This window comes from Sander vitreus, chromosome 20, assembly GCF_031162955.1.
Source record: "Sander vitreus isolate 19-12246 chromosome 20, sanVit1, whole genome shotgun sequence".
Taxonomy (NCBI): Eukaryota; Metazoa; Chordata; class Actinopteri; order Perciformes; family Percidae; genus Sander; species Sander vitreus.
In genome coordinates, this window is record NC_135874.1 from 12,919,427 (window position 1) to 12,937,797 (window position 18,371).

Consider the following 18,371-nt stretch of genomic DNA (forward strand, 5'->3'; position numbering starts at 1 on the left):
TTAGGCTTTATGTCTTAGCTCCAAAGTAACTGAGATAAACCTCCGTACAGTTACTGTTCCTGCAAAGTGTCTGAAACAATAACCTTCAAAGAGAAATAATCATCTGTTTTGCTGCATCAGGTGGGCTGGAGCAGAGCTAACCTTGTAAAAAAGCTGCGGGAGAGTCCCAACGGAGTGACTTTGGTCCTGAAGAAGATTCCCGAGTCAGTGCGACGCAGAAACCCAGTCCAGCTCTCCTCCACACAGGTCAGGGAAGTCCTCCTCCACTCACCTCATCACTCCATCAACTATACCAACTTCTCAAGTAGAAATTGAAAAGTCTGGACACTGTATGTACCTTTCTGTTTAAAAAGGAAACTGTGCTCAGTTGCAAACCAGCAAATGTGGTATGGCTATATGAATGGATAATGACCATTTACCAACACTTTAGTCCATGATGAAGTGTCTTCAAAACTAGATTGTCCTGGTCCTGTTCAGAAGGAGATTCTAGCAAAAACAAAACATTTTGCACAAAAAATATCTAAAAATATTGATTGGAAGAATAGCAGAATGTTCAGTATGTGTTTGCGCTATCCATTACTTTCTAATCTCTTGATATTTAATGAACATTTGTGTGCATCATTACATCATTTGCTGTCTCATCCATGTGTCACACACAGTATATTCACCTCCAACCCCCATTTGACAGAACATTAGGAAAAACTGCATATCATCACAGTATACCAGCATGCACAATTACTCACAATTACCACTTCAACCTGTCTTAGGAACGATATTATTCTTGTTACTCATACTATGCTTTAGAAGCACGTGGGCTTGAAAAATGTGTTTGGAAAATGTGTAATTGTTTGTGAAGCCATTAGACGAAACACCAAGTCAACTGTGTTATTGTTGCATACAATTAAAATGTTCTACCACTTAGTTCATGTTTAGCATAATTACACCCAGGGCTGAAACATCAAATCATCCTACAGAAACTGGATTATTTATGTCAGAGGAACCTGAAGCGTCCCTGGTATGAGAATCCCCTTTTCGATTTCCATTTAACATCTCCTGGGATCCATTTCCATAAACACTTAGGGCCCTATCTTGCACCCAGCGCAATTGACTTTGTACACCGACGCATGTATCATTCCTATTTTGCGTTCGTCCAATCAGCTGCCGGTTTTCATTTTTTTGGGTGACAATACAGATTAGCGCCGCCTGCTGTTATGGAGACGTATTACGTCTCGTCGCTTTGGTGTGTTCTGAGGCACTTTTTTGACCAACTCGGGGAGACTGATCAGTCCAACTGCCTTTTCTGCCAACGGTCGGCCGTCTGGTTGGTGTGTAACAGCCTTTAGATTTGCGTCGGGCGCAAGAGTCATTTATCCCGCCGGTATAATAGCAACAGCGCCCGAGATCCGCCCACAAAGCTACTTGCATTTGGCGTTTGATTCTTGCGTTTCAGATCGTTAAAATAGGGCCCTTAGTCTCAGTAGTCACTATGGCGACTGTTGTTTATCTTTGAACTACACACTGAATTACATACTGAATCTGAGACAAGCGCACACACATTTCACATTTCACACCCCCTTGTGACTATTACCATGTTAATCTCTGATCTAGCTGCATCCGTAGGGGGAGAAAATGCACATAAAAAGATGTTAATCAGCTGTGCTTTTAGCGAGAGCTTCACAGACTGTGTGTGTATGTGTGTGTTTGTGTCTGTGTTGTTGTCTCATCTCCTAAGCCACAGAAAGAGCATATGAAGCTCCGCTAACCCCTAAATACACACACAGTTTAGTGTGCACATTCACATAGTTGATTTCTTTTCAGAAGGAGGAAGAGGAGAAAGAAGAGAGGTCCAAGGAGGAGGAAGAGGACAAGGAGGGGAATCCGAGACACTCCATATTAGAGAGGGTAACAGCCTCTGTCAGGTCCCTGTCTTTTAGGTGAGAGCATGCTTAAGCTTTCCCTCTATTAATTAGCTATTCCTTTGAATAATTCTAGGAGCACAGGTCATTGTGGATATTGGATTTTAATTTGATTTTTACAAACCTGAACCTTCCCTTTATGAGAATCTCCTCTTCCCTGTCTTTTAGGTGAGAGCATTAATGATCTCTTATTCTAAATTAGCTCTATCTGAAATGAGCTGTAATTAGTTGTCTTTTTAGGTGCTCAGCCGAAGAAAGCCATGGCATAGAGCTGAATGATTCAAGCGACCAAAATACATTAATGTACCATACTTAAAATATGAAATGTGTGTAAAGTAAAGGTACCTTGAGGAATTTATCACGTAGTAGCATTATAGGGCAATGCTTTATATTTTGTGCACACGCATACGGGTGAGATGATGTTTATCGGTGTCTTCCAGGCAGCGCTGCACTGGGATTAGGCAATGGTTAGGGTTAGGGTTAGGGTTAAGGTTAGGCTTAGGTGCCTTAAAGTCAACGGCCGCAGTGCTGTCTGGAAGGAGACGTTGGGGGCTTAAAACACCATTGAGCTGAGATGATACACATTCCTTCCAATGGTTTCACTCTATTCCACTATCCAACAGATGGCAGTAATGTGCCAAGAAATGTAGCAATGCACCAGCAAAATGGAGGGAAGAAGACTGATAGCAAACAATAAAATGTCAAATGTTTTATGAGGAAGGAAATGCACTCAGCATTTTTGATAGGCTTCATTGATACATACAAAACCTTTTGTTTGAGAAGTCTTGAATGTAAACAGAATTGTATGTGTTTTGAAGAAAACTCCAAAGGGTACCTGTAATTGTAAAACACCATACATAATCAGAATGTGCTAAATGAAAAGTGAATGAAAGAAGTCCTTAGAAGCAACTCATCTCACCGTACCTGAGTCTCTCTTCTCAAATACAGTGTTTTAATTTGTAATATAACCAATACAAAGCAATCTTTTTTAGAAGTGTTATAACTCTACAGTCAAGTTTGGTTCACTAAACTACTAAGGGTTTACTCAGTAGAGCTGAAACTCCCACAAACCCTTTTGACCTTTTTAATCTGCCAGGACCCGGTAAGTTTGCGATGAGGACACACTGCAAATGTCATAAATTCCACCACGTAAACCCACAACCTACAGCTGACTGGAAATGAGAGAATTGGAAGAGATGAGCAAAAAAAAAAAATACATGAGGGAGTTTTGGAGAGATGAAGAAAGACACAATCAAGGGGGAGGGAAAAAAAAGAACAAATGGAGAAGGGAGGAAAAAGAGTGATGGAGAGGCAAAAAGAGTAAGTGAGAGCTGATGGAGAGCAGATGAACTCAGACAAATGGAGGGAGTAGGCGGGGATGGTGCATTAAAGTTGTAAATAATCCTGTCACATTGTGACACATTACTAACTCCAGTCTAAAGGAAAGAAAAACAAGTAGACACTTTAGACTACTGGCAAACAGCATATAGTCATATTTCAGCTTTTTAAAAGACAATAAAGGTAATGTATACTGTTTTAACTCACCAGTACAGCTGCATCTCAAATCTCAGACATTACAGCCTCTCAGAAGCACCTGAATGCACCATCAGTGAGTTGTTTTGATCTATTTCTATGTGTTTCCCACTGCAGGAAAGCCGTTCACAGTGAAGAGGTACATCAGCAGCCTATGGGACATGAGGAATCAGAGTTGTCCTCTGACAGGGAGCTGATAGGGAGTCCATCTCTCACTTCATATCAAAGCCAACGGGGGAGGCAGTCACTGCTGTCAGCCTCAGGTAAGAAACACAGGTGGAAGCTCGGGCCTTCGGCACCAAGAGAGCATCTTGTTTCAGTTGTTGAAGCAGGATATTGGACCAAACATAATGCAGAGAGGGTTTCGCAGAGACAGGTGTTCTTTGTTAAAGAGATATGAAAGAATTACTACCGCATAAGCCCTCGAAATATATATATATATATATAAAATTAACCAGCTCCGACTGGGGGATCCCGAGGCGTTCCCAGGCCAGGTTGGAGATATAATCCCTCCACCTAGTCCTGGGTCTTCCCCCGAGGCCTCCTCCCAGCTGGACGTGCCTGGAACACCTCCCTAGGGAGGCGCCCAGGGGGGCATCCTTACCAGATGCCCGAACCACCTCAACTGGCTCCTTTCGACGCGAAGGAGCAGCGGCTCTACTCCGAGCTCCTCACGGATGACTGAGCTTCTCACCCTATCTCTAAGGGAGATGCCAGCCACCCTCCTGAGGAAACCCATTTCGGCCGCTTGTACCCTGGATCTTGTTCTTTCGGTCATGACCCAGCCTTCATGACCATAGGTGAGGGTAGGAACGAAAAACTGACCGGTAGATTGAGAGCTTTGCCTTCTGGCTCAGCTCTCTTTTCGTCACAACGGTGCGATAAATTGAATGTAATACCGCACCCGCTGCGCCGATTCTCCGACCAATCTCCCGCTCCATTGTCCCCTCACTCGCGAACAAGACCCCAAGGTACTTGAACTCCTTCACTTGGGGTAAGGACTCATTCCCTACCTGGAGAAGGCACTCCATCGGTTTCCTGCTGAGAACCATGGCCTCCGATTTAGAGGTGCTGATCCTCATCCCAGCCGCTTCACACTCGGCTGCGAACCGATCCAGTGAGTGCTGAAGGTCACAGGCCGATGATGCCATCAGGACCACATCATCTGCAAAAAGCAGCGATGAGATCCCCAGCCCACCGAACTGCAACCCCTCTCCACCCCGACTACGCCTCGATATCCTGTCCATAAATACTACAAACAGGATTGGTGACAAAGCGCAGCCCTGGCGGAGGCCAACTCTCACCTGAAACGAGTCTGACTTACTGCCGAGAACCCGGACACAGCTCTCGCTTTGGTCGTACAGAGATTGGATGGCCCATACTCCCGCAGCACCTCCCACAGTATCTCCCGGGGGACCCGGTCATACGCCTTCTCCAGAGCCACAAAACACATGTAGACCGGTTGGGCATACTCCCAGGCTCCCTCCAGGATCCTTGCGAGAGTAAAGATCTGGTCCGTTGTTCCACGACCAGGACGGAATCCGCAATGTGCCTCTTCAACCTGAGGTTCGACTATCGACTGAACCCTCCTTTCCAGCACCTTGGATTAGACTTTACCGGGGAGGCTGAGAAGTGTGATACCCTTGTAATTGGCACACACCCTCTGGTCCCCCTTTTTGAAAAGGGGAACGACCACCCCGGTCTGCCACTCCTTAGGCACCGTCCCAGACTTCCATGCAATGTTGAAGAGGCGTGTCAACCAAGACAACCCCTCCACACCCAGAGCTTTAAGCAGTTCTGGACGGATCTCATCAATCCCTGGGGCTTTGCCACTGTGGAGTTGATTAACTACCTCAGCAACTTCCACCAGGGAAATTGATGACAATCCCCCATCATCCTCCAGCTCTGCCTCTACCATAGATGGCGTATTAGTCGGATTTAGGAGTTCCTCAAAATGCTCCTTCCACCGCCCTATTACCTCCTCAGTTGAGGTCAACAGTGTCCCATCCTTACTGTACACAGCTTGCACAGAAGCACCTTGGTGCTGACCGAAAGTCCTTCTCCATGTCTTCTCCGAACTTCTCCCACACTCGCTGCTTTGCCTCTTTCACGGCAGAGGCTGCAGCCCTTCAGGCCCTTTGGTACCTTGCAACTGCCTCCGGAGTCCTCTGGGATAACATATCCCGGAAAGACTTCTTCTTCAGTGCGACAGCTTCCCTGACCACCGGTGTCCACCACGGTGTTCGTGGGTTACCGCCCCTTGAGGCACCTAAGACCCTAAGACCACAGCTTCAGCAATGGAAACTTTGAACATTGTCCACTCGGGTTCAATGCCCCCAGCCTCCACAGGGATGCACGAAAAGCTCCGCCGGAGGTGTGAGTTGAAAGTCTGTCGGACAAGAGCCTCCTCCAGACGTTCCCAATTTACCCGCACTACCCGTTTGGGCTTACCAGGTCTGTCCAGAGTCTTCCCCCACCCCCTGACCCAACTCACCACCAGATGGTGATCGGTTGACAGCTCCGCCCCTCTCTTCACCCGAGTGTCCAAAACATACGGCCTCAGATCAGATGAAACGATTATAAAATCGATCATTGACCTTTGGCCTAGGGTGCGCTGGTACCAAGTACACTTATGAGCATCCCTATTTTCGAACATGGTGTTCGTTATAGACAATACATGACTAGCACAGAAGTCCAACAACAAACAACCACTCTGGTTTAGATCAGGGAGGCCGTGCCTCCCAATCACGCCTCTCCATGTGTCTCCATCATCGCCCACGTGCGCGTTGAAGTCCCCCAGCAGAACTATGGAGTACGACTGGAGCCCGCATGCAGGACTCCACTCAAGGTCTCCAAGAAGGCTGAATACTCCGAACTCTTGCATATGCACAAACAACAGTCAGAGTTTTCCCCCCCACAACCCTGCAGGCGTAGGGAGGCGGCCCTCTCGTCCACCGGGTAAACTCCAACGTAACGGCGCTCAGCCGGGGGCTTGTGAGTATCCCCACACCTGCCTGGCGCCTCACTCCCTGGGCAACTCCGGAGAAGAAAAGAGTCCAACCCCTATCCAGGAGTATGGTTCCAGAACCGAGACTGTGCGTAGGGGTAAGCCCCACCAGATCTAACCGGTAGCGCTCCACCTCCCGCACAAGTTCCGGCTCCTTCCCCCACAGAGAGGTGACATTCCACATCCCCAGAGCCAGCGTCTGCTGCCCGGGTCTGGTCCGTCGAGACCCCTGACCATCACTGCCACCAGTATGGCAGCGCACCTGACCCCAGCGGTTCCTCTCACAGGTGGTGGGCCCATGGGATGGAGAGATGGATGCCACGTAGCTTTTTCGGGCTGTGCCCGGCCGTGCTCCGTGGCAAACCTGTCCGACCAGACGCTCGCTGACGAGCCCTCCATCTGGGCCTGGCTCCAGACGGGGGCCCCGGGCTTCCTCCGGGCAGGGTCACTCCATCTCTTCCTCGGTCACTCATAGGGTTTTTGAACCATTCTTTGTCTGGCCCCTCACCTGAGACCACTTTGCCTTGGGAGACCCTACCAGGAGCACAAAGCTCCAGACAACACAGCCCTCAGATTCATAGGGACACACAAACCTCTCCACTACGATAAGGTGATGGTTCCCGGATAGGTGGCTACAATAAGGCAATTTGAAATAGACCTATCGCCCTGGGATCTTACTGTCAGCAGTGTAGACTGTATAAAAGAGTATTACATGTAGATCATTGACTGGTGACTCAAATTAATGAGAATTATGATGGTGTGTTGAATAGTTTTAGTGTCACTTAACTGTCAACACAAATACTAGAATTTTCACTTCTGGTATATGCAGGTAATCACATTCATGTGTGTTTCTCAGGGGAGTTTGAGAGTTTGGAAAGTTCAAGACTCTCCCCCGGACTAAGACACGACCAGTCTCCGTCACCCAGAAGTCATTCTCCCTTTGGATTTGGGTCATTCAGAAGTCCTTCACCTCAGGGAGTGGACCAGGACACAACTAGCATAAGTTCCTGCCCTGAAATGGTGGGACACAGGGTGAGCGAGAAACTGCCAGACATATTAAACAGTTTGAACTTTTTGAACCCCACTGTTGATGTTGTTCAAACTCCATTTGAATTTAACACAGAATAAACTTTATTGGCTTCTCTTTTCAGGGCAATAAGGAGACACAGAAGAGCTCTACAAAAGGTAAATGGTTATACTTTAATACTACATGAATATAAGCAAATACTCCACTGCAAAGCTGTAGTCAAGAGCATCTTCATCAAGTCAAAGGCAATACCAAAACCAGGTCGTATAGAATTGACGATAGGATCCATAGGGGTTCGGACCAAATCAAGATTAAAACAAAAGCAAATTAAGCACATGTTTAAGAGAAGAATAGGGGATTGCATGTCCAATGTTAGTAGAAAATGTGTTTGTTGATCTCCATCGTTTCTTCTTCTCCTTCCCATCCTTTCTTCTTCTCAGGAATGTCGACAGCTATGAGTCGCCGCCGTGTGTCCTGCCGCGAGCTGGGTCGACCCGACTCCGACGGTTGGCTGTGGAAGAAGAGAAAGGAGAGCAGCGTCTTCCTTGCCCAGAAGTGGCAGCGCTTCTGGTTCGTCCTCAAGGGGCCTTCCCTTTATTGGTACACCAGCCCACAGGTGGGAATAAAACTATGACAATAGTTACTCTCTCCAGAACCAAATAAATGATAAGAACTGGTGAAACACACAAAGATAATGTTACATGTATTATGGTTTAGGCAATGGTATTCTTATGTTTTATTTATCGTAGACAATTTCCAAAAATTAGAAATAAATAAGTAAATAAATAAAATAAAATAAATAAAGTGAAAACATATACAAAATAAATAAATAAATAAAATGTATTGATCGCTCTCTTCTTTCAAAACATTTTAAGCAAGACAGGGGTCCATCTCTTCAAAGGTTTGTCCCTCTGTTCTGTCCACCACTGAAATGTTGGAACAGTGGGCTTCAGCCAATTTACAGTGATACCCTTAATGGCTGCAGCAAGAAGGATTTGCAGAAGGTATATATCATCCCTTCGATCAAAACCGTCAGGGGTGGCTCCCAACAAAGCAACCATCCGATCCATAGGGATTTCTATGTTAAAAATATTGGCCAATGCTGAATAGATATCATCCCAGTATTTCTTAAGTTTCCCACAAGACCAAAAGGTGTGGACAAAGTTTGAGTCGGTTTCTCCACAGTTCCTCCAGCAGCAACTTGTTGCTGAAGAACTATACTTTCCTGTTATGTGTGGTGTTCTAAAGTATCTTGCTACCATTTTCCATTTGAATTCTCTCCAAGTCAATAGTATTGACTATTTGAATACTGATTTAACTTATTTTCCTTGAGCCAGTCTTATAACATTATTGAATTGTGTGTTTGTATGTGATTTCTTTCTGCAGGATGAGAAGGCAGAGGGTTTTGTCAATATAACCAGCTACAACATAGAGAGTGCTGGAGAGCACAAGCGAAAATAGTAAGTATGAATAAATTGATCATATTCACAGGCTTTTTAACTGTTTATACAGGAATATGTGAGGATCTGTAGTTTGTTGATATTATGAAAGATACGATGCAGTAATCAAAAAGTATTTTAATCTTTTAGACGCCGCTGGGTAGTTTAAAACAAAAGCTTTATTGTCCCCGTGCACAGTGGATGATCTGTTTTGGCTTTATGCAACAATCTGTAGTCATGTACGTGATGCAGGGAAATAAAAAACTATTTTCTCTATTTTTAAAAGCAACTGAAAGAAAAAGCGCCTGTTGTAACTGAATCTCATTTGAGCATGTCATAGAATCTCAAAAGAGATGAGGAATGAGAATTTCTGTAGCATGCATATATTTGTTCACGTCGTCTTGACTTTTATTTTAATTTCTCTCATGTTTATGCCTCCCTCTCTCTTTGTTCTCTCTCCCTACAAGCGTGTTTAAAATGTGCCACCCGCGATTTCACAACTTCTTCTTTGCGGCAGAAAATGTCAGTGACATGAGCAAGTAAGTTTGATCGATTATAATCTAAGACCTTGTTCAGGCTGTCTGTCTTCTCTTTCTTTCTTTTTTCAGATGAGCAGATGAGCCAAGTCTGTTTGATAATGCAAGTTTAGCCTCCTTGTCCCACATTTCTTTCATAAATGTTCAGCTCTAAAATGCATCTGCATAACGGTAAACTCATTCATATTTTGCAAACAGTGAGAGGTGTTACATACTTTAACACGTGCTGGTCTGCACTGCCCCCTACAGTTGGCTTTTCGGGATCTTGTTTTAGTGCTGTTTGAAGTAATGATCACTTTTGTTGAAATGTAAAGCTGTGGTAGGATAATCTTAAACATTACTGAAACAGAAATTGCATTTGCTTTGCCTATGTTGATAAATCTTGTCTCTTTTCTCCAGGTGGATTAACTGTCTGATCCCAGCCATACAGAAGCACAAGAAGCTCCACACAGGCCCAGATAACGAAGAAGGTGGGCAAACATTCTCCTTATATTGTTTAACTTGTATTTTTGTAATTTTAACCATTAAAAGTTATGCGATTAAAAATGCATTTAGTGGTTTCACTTACCCAAAATGTCTTGCAATATTTTTGGTGCATATATATTCTATTTTATTTGACTTGCGATTTTAGGTTTCATAAATAAAACTGATGCATCATGAGGTGTCCTGGTGCTGGCGCCAAAATGATGGATGGATAAAGATTGTAGTGTTTCCTCTTCCGAGTCCGTTGTGTTCAACATCACTCATACCATGGCCATTTATAAGAGAGGAACATATATCAAAGTCATCTTTTAAAACATTGCAGTCTTATTAATTCATGGTTATGAATTAATAACATAGGACGAAGCATAATTACTGTTGCTATGGTTACCTGCAGTTTATTAAGTGATTTTAGTCCAGCCAGCCAATTAAAAAGGATCAGCAACGGTATCTGTATACCTGATCTTTTAGTATACTGTGATATGATGTATAATGGTGATATCATTAATTTAACACCTGTGTTTATTTGTGAACAGAATGTTACAGTGAGACTGAGTCAGAAAGCGAGAGATCACCTTCACCCCGCAGAAGAAACAAGGTCGCCACAGTAAGAGAGTTTACACGTGCATAAACACACAACACACACCATTTGGAGTACCATTCAGATTATTATGTGTCTCATTGTGTGCCTCAGAAAGTGCAGTCCCACACTCTGCCTCGCCCCAAGGAGAAGAAAAGGGTGCCATTATCAAATACTGTGACAGGGGGCAGCAAAGCAACAGGTATGTGCTGTATAGGCTAACTGTCTCAGCTCTTTGCTGCTTTCTTATTTTCTCTCTCTGAATGAGTTATCTCTTTAAGCTGTGAAGACAGCGTCCCTCTGATAGTGGGAAATTCATCATGTTGTTTTCTTGAGTGCACCCTATGGATGTTTTGACAAATGATGTTGTCAGCCAAACCCCACTTCTCTTTTTATGCATTTAATTCTATCTTTTCTTCACATATCTCCCTCCATCTTTATTTGCTCTTCTCTGTCTGTGTCTGCATCCCTGTGAGAAGGAGGACCGGTGGATGAGATGGGCATGATGTTAAACAACATAAAGGAAGGAGGGGTCTCTCTGATTGGCCAAGATCAGCCGTTTACACACGACCACTTCAGGAAATCGTTCATTCGACGCAACAAGAACCCCATCATCAATGAGAAGGCGCACACGCTCCGGGCCCTGCAGAGCACTCTTAAGGTAAGCAGAAAAGTCCTGATGACATACTGACACAGGTCAACCACTTAAACATCAAGTAGTTACCATACAGATACAATTAATTTAGCAGTTAGAAATCACTGTGAGTGTGTGACTTGTGATTTTCTTTCTTTTGACTGGAGGACAAGGAAATAAGAATTAACCAATATTAAATAACTGTCATGTACAGCACGTTTGTTCTTCTCAGACAGTCAGAATCAGGAAGTTTTATATTTGAGTATATCTGCATGGTCATTGAAACCCTTTTCTCTCTACAGGCCAAAGAGTTGGAGATGCTGCAGATCAACAAAATCTTAGAGGACTCTGATCTGTCAGCTTCAAAGTATCGTCAGTGGAAGAAGCAAAACGAGGAACTAGTTCAAGAAATCGAGAAACTGGCCACACTCAAGACATCTAAAGGAGTGGACGACGCGTCAGCGCAGGACAAGCCCGCTAAGGAGGTTGCCTTGGAAACTGTCGCTAAGAAAACAGCCATCTCAGAGACAGAAGGCGCATACAGACTGAGCCTTAGCGACGGGGAGCAGTTAGTGGACGCGGAGCCATCTGATGTTCTCCTGGAGATCCCACCAGGTTCTCCAGGCAACAGTCCATTGTTAGAACTCTCTCTGGGGTCGCTCCAGGATTCAATAAATAAACAGCTGAGTGAAATGGCGGAGACCGGCGAAGCCGTCGAGAACTACTTCTACATTTAAGAGAACGGTGAAACAGTTGCTCTGTTTACTAGGGTCATGCAAATGGAAGACGTCGGTGGTGCATGTCACCATGTCCTCTGCTGACATTCAACAGAAAAGATTAGATCAAATTGCCATATAATCAGCACTTTAATCAAATATGTCAGTGAAATGCATCAGTGTAGATTTAGACCTAGAGTTGGTCACAACAAACAAATATGACAAGTTTACAACAGAGAAACGAACAATTTGCCAAGTGTCTATCACAGTTCAGTCTGTATTTATGCAATTCTAAGGCCGTCTCGTTCTTCTAATAATAGAAAGTAGAACTTTTCTTAGAATTCAATGAGAATTTGTAATATAAGTCATGCCTCTTGTAATGTGATATGTAAATACAGTTTACTATAAATACTCTATGTATTTGTTTAATGACATTACCTTAATACAAGGTATACATTTGAAATATTTTGCACTGAAAATGTGCTTCAGAAACACTGTTGTAGCCCCTTGTTGGTCAAGGTGATGTCCTTTATTTGTAATTTTTTTATCCTTCTTGCCCCTGTGGAGAACACTGCGTACTTAACCACATATAGAGCTGTATGACAGTTCTGGCCCTGTGTCCCTTTATTGCCCAAGGCTGCCATGGATGCAGCAAGACAAGTGAAGACCTCTCAAATGCTGAGACCCTTTCACTGTAATGTAACATTGATCGGCTTAATAAAAAGGGATCGTGATGATCACTGAAATGTGTTGTGAAGTTCCTGTTGTGGTTAAAGGTCAGGATGACTGAATAGGGAAATGACTGACAGACCTTGATAAAGCAGATATAAGATTATTTGTTTTTATGTTTTTTATTTTTTTATTTATTTGTGTGTTTTCCTATACATGTGCTTTAGACTCAAGATTATAAAATGCATGTCTTTATATGTGTATGTCCACAGCTGTTTTGTGCATAAATTTGAGCATGTCAAGCTTTTCTTTGCATCTTGCTCTTTGTGTTGCTTCAACCTCATGGCTTGGCTGTTTGCTCTGATATGCATTGTCAGCTGTGAGACCTTATACAGACAGGTGTGTGTGTGCCCTTCCAAATCATGTCCAACCAATTGAATTTATCACAGGTGGACTCCAATCAAGTGGTAGAAACACCCAAAGATGGTCAAGAGAAACAGAAGGCACCTAAGCTAAATGTCAAGTGTCTTTTAAATACATTTGCAAAAAAAATAAAAATCCTGTTTTTGCTTTGTCATTATAGAATATTGAGTGTAGATTGATGACTTTAAAAGATCTTAGCATAAGGCTTCACCAAAACAAAATGTGAAAAAGTGCCAAAATACTTTCTGAATGAAATGTATAGTTTTACAGCACAGTGTATTTATCGGTGCAGGTATGAGTAGAATCACGCACAAAAAAACACAGAATTTCAATGACATACTTGTTCTACTAAAGTGCAAAGTTAACTGGCAAATTACATTTCATTGTATGAGTCAATCCATTTTCCAAATGTCTTTTTATTCCAATGCATGACTCCACTAATTGCCTAGATTTACTGTTCTTTGTTTTGTCAACAATGGCACATTAGTAACTCAGATTGGTGCCAACTTCACTATATTGACCTCCTGGGATTAATAAAATATGTAATTTACTGTTAGTCACTCGCTGAATGCCGTTCTCATCAGGTCATGATCTGGTTACATAACAGGGCACTTTCTGATAATTCAATGAAGTGACATTGTCTGCTGTGTGTTGGCTGAGATGATTTAAAAAAAAGAAGAGAAGCTTTTTTTCTATTGAAATCTACGCCATCTGCTTTTACTCCCAATGGCACGTAAAACAGTAGTACTAGGATGCAGCACGCAGTGATACACTGTTGAAATGTTTTATTAAATGCAGAATGCACCACCAAGTATGAACACATTGTAACAAGTTAACACCAACAAATAATTTACAAAGAACAAACACCCTGTGGTACAGCCTCCTCACTTAAACACTTGTTGTCTCCTCATTGTTATCATGTCAATAAAATCACATTCATTAGATGAAGGCTCCTTAGTAAAGGTATTATACAAAGATTTACCCTGACAGGCTCAAAAATTGTAATCTCACGTCTAAAATTGGTCTTTTAATTGCTTGCTTTGACTGAATTGAGAAATATTAAAAGCAGATTGCAATTACTTTTGGAGAAAAATTTGTCAAGATTGTTGTCTCCATTCCAAAGAACATATTTGCTAAGAAAACAGTATTTTCCTGTTTTTTTCATGTAAGAACCAATTGTTCTTATATTCAAAGCCTCACCATTATCTAAGCAACTTATAATTTATCACAAATATTTCACATTTCACAGTTTTGTTCTGACACAAAACAGTGTCATGTTTCTTGCTAACAGTACAATGGCATGGCTACAATGTCAAAGGCAGCACAAAGAGATACTTCAGCCATGTTTCACTACATGTTGCAGTTAAAGGCAGCAGGAACTTGAGCTCTTTTCAAACATGATGAACTTCTGTAGCAATCAAACTCTCATTGTATGATTCATCACTTTGTATTCTACACCCCAAAATTATGTTTCTGTCTATGTCAAGAGGTAGTTACATCCATCATGTTCATACCTGACATTTGAGTCAATTAATCAGGTAGTGGTAATGTCCTGTGGTTCAGTCATTTATGAATTTACTTATTTTATTAGTTGGCAGATTAATTAGCTAATGAGTTGGAAGTGACTTTAATATGTCCTTAAGGGTCCAGATTTGTTCATCTTTACCCATGTTGTCTAAGTATTTTAAGTGTTAGGTTTACATTCTAACAGCTGACTTCATATACATCCGTGTCTGACTTGATGGGGATCTCAGGACATGAACGGCAGGCAGGGCAGACAGGTAGCCCTGGGCATGACGGGCAGGACGGGCAGGTCGGGTATCTTGGTCGTTTGAAGCTGAACATCAGAGCACTGCCTCCCAGAACCTGTAAACATGCACCCAGCCACCCAAAGTAGAGCGAGCCGGCTGGACGCAGGCTGAGTTGGGGGAACCTGGGGTTATTGATACCCTGACTTGGATCTGCCATCCCAAGTCTTGCAAGGTTGTGGGTGTACACGCCGAGTGCAGTCAGGCTTAGCAGCCCGGCCATCACCACCAGGAGTCCACCTGTAGCTGCCACACCTCTCAGAGGGATGTCTGTCCAACACCGGACCCCGATACACGCCAGAACAATGCCGGTGCTGCACAGGAACAACGAGGTCAGGATCAAACCTTGTGCCAGGCGAACCCTTGGGTCTCTCTGATATGGACCTGCCACAGGCCAGCACTGCTTCAGCTCTGAGTGCTCCACCTGCAGGCAGCTCTCCCAAAGTCCATCAGAGCGTAGAAGGAGCAGCGCCTCCACTGACCCGGACTTGACCCCCATCCCTTGACCTTTCACTCCTAACCGAAGAAGTGACCCCGAGCCTGCCATCCCCAGACGTGTCTGTCCCTCTCTCCACTGAGGAGTGATGGCGGCAGTGAAGACAAGGACCAATCCCAAAGGGGCAAAGACAATCCCCATCACCATGGAGGATGGAGTGTGCATCATAAGTGGTGCAACCCTGGCTATTTACGGAAACTCTTAAGATATATAACTAATTAGAAAACCTGTCCTCAATGTGCTTTTAGAGTAACTGAGAGTATTTTCCAAAAGAAAGCTAGCTGCTTGTAAATGTCAAATGTCAGTGTCGTGGGACCCCTCAGAACAGTGTGGATCTGTTCAAAAAGGATAAGACAACTCCATTGTGATGATGATGAAGATACAATCTCTTCTGTTGTTTCTCAAGTGTTCACATAGAATGTAATCAAGTCACAAATGTCCTCTCTGACCAGACACTGCCGATAGTCTGTAAACAAACAGAGAATGTTAAACTTTCCTTCACATGAAGGTATAATTCTGCTTTAGCAAAAGCAAAGAGAGTCAGTACAATGATCAGAACAATAAAAGTGCAACTGCCGTAATAAAATGAAAGTTCATCCATTACCTATTTGTCAGAAATCTCCTCTCTTTCAGCTGCAGAGTCTTTATTGTCACTGTCTTAATGAAAGAGAAAGATTCAGTCAGAGAGTGGCGTAGTGCACGTCATGTCGAAGTGATGGAGGAGATAGACGTAGATAGAGATATGAGAAATAGCAGAGGTATGAAGTGGTGCAGAGACGAGTGCTCCAGCAGCCGGAGAAAACAGAAGGAGATTTGGCTTCATTGCTCCAGCGCTGGACAGGAAAAGACTGAATGGCCAGCCTGTCTGTTTCTGTTGCTAGGATACGATAACCTGGCCAATCTCAACATGACAGTGTGTATGTGTGTGGATTTATTCATCACAAGACCTAGTTAGACCCGATTGCCTTGAGTACACAAATGTGTGTGTGTGTGTGTGTATGTGTGTGTGTGTGTGTGTGTGTGTGTGTGTGTGTGTGTGTGTGTGTGTGTGTGTGTGTGTGTGTGTGTGTGTGTGTGTGTGTGTGTGTGTGTGTGTGTGTGTGTGTGTGGGGTGGGGGGTCAGCTGTGACCTTGGAAGAATTCAGTCAGGTTAGTAATTGTGTCAGGCCAGTGTCTGAATGCAGGGTGAGTCCATCTACAGTGTCTCAGTCAGATAAGAAAGAAAGAAAGAAACAATGCCCTCACAAAACAACTTGAAGGTGTGTGTGACTGACGAATGCAGACAAACACACACACACACACACTCACACACACACACACACACACACACACACACACACACACACACACACACACACACACACACACACACACACACACACACAACTCACAAACACAAGCAGTAAAACCAACCTTTCTTCATTTTCCTCAGCAGGTATATCAGACATTTCAGATTTTTTTTTACCCAACTTTCCTTTTGAATAAAAAATAAATATGATGATGACATATATAAGACCAATTATTGACTGTGTCTGACTTTCTCTAAAACATAATATGTACTACTTGCATTAAATTAAAGTTAAATTAAAAATTAAACTCAAATGAAATAGCTTCACATGGTAGAATTACCCCTGTCTAATATATATGAAGTTCTGCCTTGAATAATGTAATAAAATGTAATGTAACCTTTTACCCACTGAAGGGCAGATTTACAAACTGTTGAGTTGTAATGACTGGAATATTTGACACTGAAGGATTGTGTCCTTTCTACATAAAAAAGGCAACTAAAGTCACTTCTTTGTAGCAAAACAAACAGTAAGTAGGAGTAACACATTTGTAAAAACGTACTTACAGCATACAGTATTGGCACAAAACTTGGATTTAGTGTATGAACTCCTTAAAGTTCTCTAAAAGCATATCTGTAACATATTGGCAATGCATACAATAAATAATCTAACTCATTTGCAAACCTATGTTGTTAACAGAACACAGGTTCTGTGTATGGATGGGGTGGGAAATGTGTAAGCCAAATATCAGCTTGTTTTTGTTTTGCTGCACCATGGAGAGGATGTTCAGCCTACATGAATTATACTTGTAAATTCAATCTAATTACAAATGGCAAATGCCAATGGAGGGTTGATGACATTTAGACTGACCAATCCCCTTGAAGGTAGCAAGTATTAATCTAGACAATAAAGATTTGCTGAACTATACCTGGATACACAATAACAGAATATATTGGAATACACAAAGGATTAAATAGAATAGAAAAGAAACACACACCTGTCGTCAACTGTCATCTTTGTCTAGAGTTATATGACAGCATTGTAATTAAAATATTATTTCCTGTTCTGCTACTTGATTTTAATGACTTTACAGGAGAGAGAGAGAGAGAGAGAGAGAATATGACAAACATAAGAATGGAACACCTGACCCAGCTGCCAGGACATCAACAGCTTCTCTGTTATCACTGCGTAGAATAATTATTTTCCTAAATGATCATTTAAATGCAGTGACTTCACCAGATTTGATTTGTTTTGTTTGCAGAGATGGCACGTAGAGGGACGGTATGAAAACATCTGCAGAGAGGCACAACATTGAACAGGCTTGTCACGAATGGAAAATGATGAACATACTGTCGGGTTATTAATAGCCCAAACACTTTCTTTAATGCAGGCACATTTCGAGCAAATGCAAACACACACACACACACACACACACACACACACACACACACACACATACACACACACACACACACACAGGCGCAGTCCATATACACAGTTACTTACCATTCAAGAGGGGTTGTTGGTATCTCACTGCAGATCGCTGGCTGCCTCCCTGCTCCAATCTGAATGGCTAACATGTTTCTCTCTCAGGCAGCAGATGGTGCAACCACCTCTTCATTATTCTTGCTCTCTCTTCCTTCTCATTTATCCTTGCTTCAGCAGTCTCTCCACCCGTCTCTGCCTCTATTTGTCCTTGTGTCTGTCCCTGATTTTGTCTGCTTGCTTTGCTGCTTCCCCGGTTGTCTACCTCTCTGTCTCAATTTCTGTGTGTGTCTCTTTGACTTGCTGAAGGATGTCTGTATTATATCGAGGACAGGA

At 43.0% G+C, this 18,371-nt stretch overlaps 2 protein-coding genes across 7 annotated transcripts in view; one reads left to right on the forward strand and one right to left on the reverse strand.

Annotated features, from left to right (window-relative positions):
• The window catches only part of cnksr1 (connector enhancer of kinase suppressor of Ras 1), a 30,443-nt gene extending 17,599 nt beyond the window's left edge, over positions 1 to 12,844 (forward strand). Inside the window, exons 9-21 of one of the 5 annotated variants that reach the window (XM_078277119.1) lie at positions 121 to 246; positions 1,819 to 1,934; positions 3,567 to 3,712; positions 7,313 to 7,488; positions 7,608 to 7,641; positions 7,924 to 8,099; positions 8,870 to 8,943; positions 9,390 to 9,461; positions 9,858 to 9,928; positions 10,475 to 10,545; positions 10,633 to 10,720; positions 10,995 to 11,179; positions 11,455 to 12,844. In XM_078277119.1, coding sequence (XP_078133245.1) covers positions 121 to 246; positions 1,819 to 1,934; positions 3,567 to 3,712; positions 7,313 to 7,488; positions 7,608 to 7,641; positions 7,924 to 8,099; positions 8,870 to 8,943; positions 9,390 to 9,461; positions 9,858 to 9,928; positions 10,475 to 10,545; positions 10,633 to 10,720; positions 10,995 to 11,179; positions 11,455 to 11,889 — 1,770 coding nt within the window. In that variant the 3' untranslated portion in view covers positions 11,890 to 12,844. The remainder of the gene's footprint in view (positions 1 to 120; positions 247 to 1,818; positions 1,935 to 3,566; positions 3,713 to 7,312; positions 7,489 to 7,607; positions 7,642 to 7,923; positions 8,100 to 8,869; positions 8,944 to 9,389; positions 9,462 to 9,857; positions 9,929 to 10,474; positions 10,546 to 10,632; positions 10,721 to 10,994; positions 11,180 to 11,454) is intronic. The other 4 variants (XM_078277120.1, XM_078277122.1, XM_078277123.1 and 1 more) reach the window with 4 other exon arrangements.
• Positions 12,845 to 13,730: 886 nt separating this feature from the next.
• cldn23l (claudin 23-like) lies at positions 13,731 to 18,360 on the reverse strand. Of its 2 annotated transcripts, none has more exons than XM_078277131.1 (3): positions 18,057 to 18,360; positions 15,869 to 15,917; positions 13,731 to 15,730 (listed from the first exon to the last, which is right to left on the reverse strand). In XM_078277131.1, exon 3 carries the CDS (start codon positions 15,430 to 15,432, stop codon positions 14,665 to 14,667), a length of 768 nt encoding a protein of 255 aa, XP_078133257.1. In that variant the 5' UTR covers positions 15,433 to 15,730; positions 15,869 to 15,917; positions 18,057 to 18,360; the 3' UTR covers positions 13,731 to 14,664. The 2 variants fall into 2 exon arrangements, with proteins under 2 accessions (XP_078133257.1, XP_078133256.1); XM_078277130.1 differs by having other exon boundaries at positions 15,869 to 15,921.
• Between the last annotated feature and the right edge of the window lie 11 nt (positions 18,361 to 18,371).

What these genes read in the sequence shown, in the direction of transcription:
- cldn23l (XM_078277131.1), bottom strand. Translation starts at nt 15,432, where the DNA reads ATGATGCACACTCCATCCTCCATGGTGATGGGGATTGTCTTTGCCCCT.